The sequence below is a fragment of the Nanorana parkeri genome, unplaced genomic scaffold (genome assembly GCF_000935625.1).
Source record: "Nanorana parkeri isolate BGI_ZX_2015 unplaced genomic scaffold, ASM93562v1 scaffold148, whole genome shotgun sequence".
Taxonomy (NCBI): Eukaryota; Metazoa; Chordata; class Amphibia; order Anura; family Dicroglossidae; genus Nanorana; species Nanorana parkeri.
The window spans coordinates 856,014-862,013 of record NW_017306416.1 but is presented as its reverse complement, the minus strand read 5'-3'; the positions used below and the strand labels follow the sequence as shown (position 1 = coordinate 862,013).

Here is a 6,000-nt window from a genome sequence, read left to right as displayed (position 1 = left end):
TATATCTATATAGATATAGATAGATATAGATTTATTTATTCTGATGAAGTGGGCTTGCCCCTGAAATGGGTCAATCTTGGCTGAGTGCGGCCGGTGGACAGTGATGTGACCAGAGGCAACCGTGTTACATAGTCGGGGCGATACCATGTTGGGTTAACAGACCGTGTGGCTTCTTGTTTGTTGTTAAAGCGTGATGAAAACGTTTGCTTGTGAGTACATTTATCCCTTGCTTTATTTATCATAATAAACTATTTAACACACGGAGGTGGCACTCTGTTCCCTTTTGTTTTAGATATATAGATATATATTTTTCCTAAATTGTTACATTTATTTAGATTTGAAACACCAAACCTATGGGCCTATTCAACTCATCGGCCAGGCAATTTGCTTTATGTCCTTTTGTTTCAGTGTTCACCAATGCTCCGCGTTGGTGTGCACTAAAAAAAAAAGGTAATACAGGATGTGACACATTACACTACATTGCAACATGCAATTAATGGTGAGTTGAGTTGAATAATAGGTCATTGTATGAGATCTAAATAAAGTTGAAAGAAAAGCAAGAAAGAAAGAAAGAAAGAAAGAAAGAAAGCAAGAAAGAAAGCAAGAAAGAAAGCAAGAAAGAAAGATAAACCGTATGATGCATTGTAACAATGCATCACATCGCCCCTACAGAGCGCACACACGTCACCCAGAGCATAAAGCTCATCCACTGGTGTGAATGATTCCTAATAGAGAGGCAGTTGTGTGAAATAGAGAGACAGAGAGATTTAGGTGTGAAATTGGAGGGAGCCACGTACATAATCATAGTGTCGCGATCGCTAAGGACCCCAGGACTGCTAGACTGCAGTGCTAACTGCTTTACTGGCCTGTTAGTAATTACAGGGTGCCATGGGGAAATCACAGACACATACTAAATTCTATCTTGTGAAAAAAGCTTCTTTTTTTTTTTTATTCACTGCGCTCTTCCATTTGACACTAAAACATAAGTACATAGGTGAGTTAATGGGAGCCAGACAGGATAAGTGTATCATACTGCCTTCTCTAATAGCACTACATTTGGCTTCATGAACTGTCAGCTTTAAAATGTGCAATTACTGGAAAATAAATACAAAGGCTTCAATTTAAGACTGTTTTTTTAGAAGTGGTGGTGGTGGTGAAGGGGGGGGCTAAAAAAAACAGGAAAACATATTATCATCATAAATAATATAGCAAACTCTGGTCAAAGTCAATATTAAAAAACATATATTTTTGACCTTAATGTACTGATTTACCTGGCTGCAGATATCTTTTTGTAGATGTTTAGGTATTTCTACATTTCTACATTTTCTACCAAGCGCATCAATTCAAGGTTGCCAAATCTTGTAACATTTTTAGGGAATGGTTCTACTGCTATAGATTATTTTGAACACGAGTAGAAGACCATTCATTAACCTCACCAGCTGACTAAAAGTGTATTTCCACTATTTCAGTCAAAACTCTGAAACATCCCCCACCCCTATGTTTTTTTTTTTTTTACATGATCCTATGTAAACATACTGTATATCCGAAAATAATTTTTAAAAATATACCTTTTAGATGTGTCTTTGTAGCTGGAGCCTTTGCAAGCTTCCCTCAATTTCAGTAACAGCAAACTCTGAATGCCCCTATAGAAAGACTAGGGACAGACTGAGATTCCCCTCATTAACATGCATTACATCTAGAGCTTTAACCCTTTCTTGGGACAGAATGTGTTCAAATCTAGTTAAGAATTGATAATGAGCTCTGCCATAACAGCAGGTGTGTCCCGAGGCAGGGTGGCACCCGAAGCGGGTACCGGGTGTGACTTCATCATGCGTGCGCGTGCACGCACGTGATGACGTCATGATCTGTTACCGCTATTACCTGCTGGTGGCCATCTGAGAGAGAAGGGGACGTTCACCCAGCAGGATAAGGTATGCCATCGTGTCCCTTCCTCTCTCGGCTGTCCATGACCAAGTGCCCGACATTTCTGTCAGTCATTTTGGTGTCACCCCTCCAATGGTGTCAAGTGGGTGCGGGCCAACCCTCCCAGCTACCACTGACACCACTGCATAACAGTACAGACGGGGCTCATTATGTCAACAATAATTTGCCCACCCCCTTGCATTCCAGAGGGATATTTAGTACAAAGAACAATTCTTCTTTCAAAAGTTTGCATTTTTTGTGCAAGCAACAATTTCTTTTTTAAAGTTATGCTGTGCAAATAAGACACATGTAACAAATATAAAATAGGTGTTACCCCAATTTGGTTGCCAAAGAAAAAATAAAATAAAAGAAGCTGTGCTATTCCAGTTTAGAAAGATAATTTTATTAATGTAGACCAGTATTACATGAAATAAGGTTTTTAGGCCATTAGAAATTTGTAGGAACGTACCTGACACCACACCACACCATATCTTATTTGAGCAAACAGGAGAAAGCCAAGTGTTAATCTCTATAGAACAGCCAATAAGGATTTACCATGCCCATTCTATCCTGTGTTGGGTGGGAAAATTAAACATGGAACCTGACTGGTTGCTCTGGGAAACAGGTCCATGGTTTTTTTTGCTCCAGAATGAATCACTGTACCAGTGTAGAAGAAACTTACCTTGCGGCTGACGGCTTGGATGGTAAATTTGAATATCAAAAGGCTGAGCACTCGTCTTCTGTATAACGCTGACATTATGGCCGGTCCACTTATTTGCTTTAGACAAGGTGTTCGTCCTCCAATCCGTCCAGTATACGTCACTGCCATACAGTGAAACAGCAAAAGGGTGGGAGAGATATTCATGTCCCCGAATGATTTCCTTCATGGAACTTCCATCGTACAATGCTGAATAGATTGCGTCAGATCTAAAATTGTGGAAAGAACATAAACATATTACTCTTCTCCTTTTATACCCCACATCAGCAAGGCAAAAGACGAGGCACAAACTGGAAAAAATCCATCCAGTCAGATTTCATGATTCAGAGATCTGACTTCTTCAGACATGAATCTAGTGAATCTAGCTGGATGCTATGGGCTCTGCTTCTGAAATTGCTTTACTAAAGTTGTCACTAATGCACACTTATAATGAATATAATTTCATAATAATTTTATTGCAATTAAAGTGTATCTAAATTCAAGAACAAAAATGCAATATATTGCCGCTTACCAGTCCTGGTAGCTGCATTTATTTTTGTTTTTGTATTCTATATTTTCACCTGATGATCCTTCCAGTAACAAACTGTTTGTGATAGGTTGACAATACTCACTCACTGTACTGTATCTATTGAGGAGCAGCATTATTTCCCTAGGAAAGCAAGGGTCCCCCTCTCCTCATCTCTATTATTAGCAGGGAGGTGTGTTGTAGACCAAAAAATAGTGAACTGGGCAGGAGGGGTGATAAGATAACTTCACACAGGAACTTGAAAGCGAACTGGATTTCTACCAGTATTGGTCAATGTGCTAGATTTATGGGACCTCAACAACATCCCTCAACATCACCAAGAGTCCACACAGGTTATTTTGAACCTAGGACCTTAGCAATGGGAATCCTGTGCTTTAACCTCTACACTATAGCCTCTGTACTTTAATCATAGATGTTGTAGAGGTAAAATGGTGTCAATGGTGCAAAGAAATTCGTCCAATAATGAATTTCGGGAAAACGGGAATTTCGGATTCGTTTGCATTCGTCTTAGCTGTAATTCGGAATTCGGATGCATCCGAATCTCCGAATTTCCGAAAATTCGTCCAAAACGAATTTCGGAAAGAACCGAATCGCACATGTCTATTATTCAGTATATGCGATGCTACAGGAAACTATCAATGACTGAAGGCATACTACAGATTTGATTGGAGGCTGCAGACATGCTGCAGGAGACAGCTGGAGACTGGGGGCATGTTACATGAGACTTTTACAGATCACTATTATTACAGCTCATTTTTAAGTCAATGCTTCTACTCCAACTACTGACTGCTGGGGCACCAAGGCCGCACAATGATCATGAAAGGGTAGAATGCAGCCATCAGCCACAGGTTGTGCACCAGGGTTCTTCACCAATAACCAGTAGGACACATACTAGCCATGCACTTCAACTATATAATGTAAGAATGGTCAACCACAGCCCAATATTTACAAGAATTTCCTATAATGTCAAGTGACTACTGAGCTGCATTGGGTATTAAATGAGCTGGAAGACATCTGGTCATCTATGAACAATGTTTTTAGATGGATGTGTGCACTGTCAGCTCCCAGTGTCTTCATCACTTGTTTACACCAATCATAGTAAGTGATAGCTAAGAGATGATTGGTTGCTCTTAAGAACACCAACTTCATTTAACGTTACACTGTCTAATCTTCACACAGAGCGAGCTGAATTAGATGGTTTTTATAAAAGATTCTGTAAGGATTCCCCTGGAAATATTACCTGGCATCTGTCCAAACTATTCTTCTTTCAAAGTGATCCACAGTGAGCCCATTAGGCCAGGCTCCACTTTCCATGTCTTTGTAGATAATCTTTCTCCCTGCTCCACTCATGGAGGCCGACTCTATACGTGGAAATGTGGCGTCCCAATCTGTCCAAAACATTATTCTGCAGAGAGAGGAAATTATTAATTAGTACATTAAAGGAAATATATGCTTTATTTTGAATTTTCTTAAGACATATATGCAATTGACATTATGCAGATACATGTGTGTGTCTTAACCATCTTTTTCTTTACTCAATAAAGTGTGCTAATTTTTTTTAAATAGATTCAGATGTAGATGACCTGAATTGTGTGCCAGCAGTACTCTAAAAAACAACCTTTTGCAGTGAACTCCTTAACATGTGCCTAGACATTGTCGTTCCATTAGCCACATAACTGTATATCTACAGCATGGAATCATCTAAGGCACTGCTGCCTCTGACTGCTAGTTTTAGAAGATTTTTGAGTAAGAGTGGTTGATGTGACTATATCTACAGTGTGAGATCACCTAAGGCAGTGATACCTCTGACTGCTGGGCTATGGAGCTTTGAAGTAAGATTTGCTAATGTCACTACTGTGCTGCTCACTCTTCCCCTTGTTGGAGAGGAAACTATACATGAGGACCTGCAGTGCAAGGATCTCCGCTTTATTCATTCTGTGAATCTATGCTTTCTCCACCTCTCCTGCTGCTTCTTAATTATTCCTCCACCATTCATGAGATCACCAGTCAGAAGAGCAGCCCTGGCAGGAGAAAGCAAAGCACTGCTCCTCTACCAAAATAATAATAATCTCTACCCAAAGACACAGTGCACAACAAAGCATGGTAAATTGACTCTAGGGCACAGATAAGCAGCCACAGGGAGCCTACAAGCAATACTAATGACTAGTGGTTTGCTCTCTACTTTTTTTTTTGGGGGGGGGTTACCATGTAAACCAATCAAGAATCTGCTTAAGTCAGGAGAGAACTCAACAACAAAGAATGATAATTTGATTATATGAGACAGACCATTCCACTTAGCAAGCCCACCAGTTTTAGCTTAAAGAGCAACTGAAGCCAAAACTTTTCTTTTTAGTTTTGGATGAAGTGGAGAGGGATTAGAAAGACTGTCAGGTTGTTATTGCGGCCTGTGTCCCCATTAAAAAAGATTCACCATCTCTATCTGTCCTGTTGATCATTATTACTGAAAGTGAAAGAAAAAAAGAAAATCACAAATATTGGGTCATCATGAGGACAGTGTGAAAGAAAGTTATATATGAATTCTTTCTTTTTATATTCAACCATCTTGTTCTCTGAGACTTGTATCCGTGAGAATTTGTCACATGATCATGCTAAACAAAAGGACATGTATGTTATACAACAAACAACCTGTTGAAGGCAGCTGGAATAGATGGCAAATCTTCCAACTGGACACTATTCTAGTGACCCTGCTGACCACAAGGGATTTATCCTCACTTTGGAAAGAATTTCTCTCACTTCCCATTTTGGCTTTCAGGCAGGAAGTGAAGGGAAGTCCCCCAATGGGAAACAGATGACAACAAATCTGATGGGGTTA

General features: G+C 39.8%; 1 protein-coding gene across 1 annotated transcript in view; it reads right to left on the bottom strand.

Moving 5' to 3' along the window:
* The window catches only part of LRP1B (LDL receptor related protein 1B), a 1,026,358-nt gene that overhangs the window by 459,288 nt on the left and 561,070 nt on the right, over positions 1 to 6,000 (bottom strand). Inside the window, exons 27-28 of the mRNA XM_018554232.1 lie at positions 4,408 to 4,572; positions 2,606 to 2,850 (exon numbers count right to left, since the gene is read on the bottom strand). Coding sequence (XP_018409734.1) covers positions 2,606 to 2,850; positions 4,408 to 4,572 — 410 coding nt within the window. The remainder of the gene's footprint in view (positions 1 to 2,605; positions 2,851 to 4,407; positions 4,573 to 6,000) is intronic.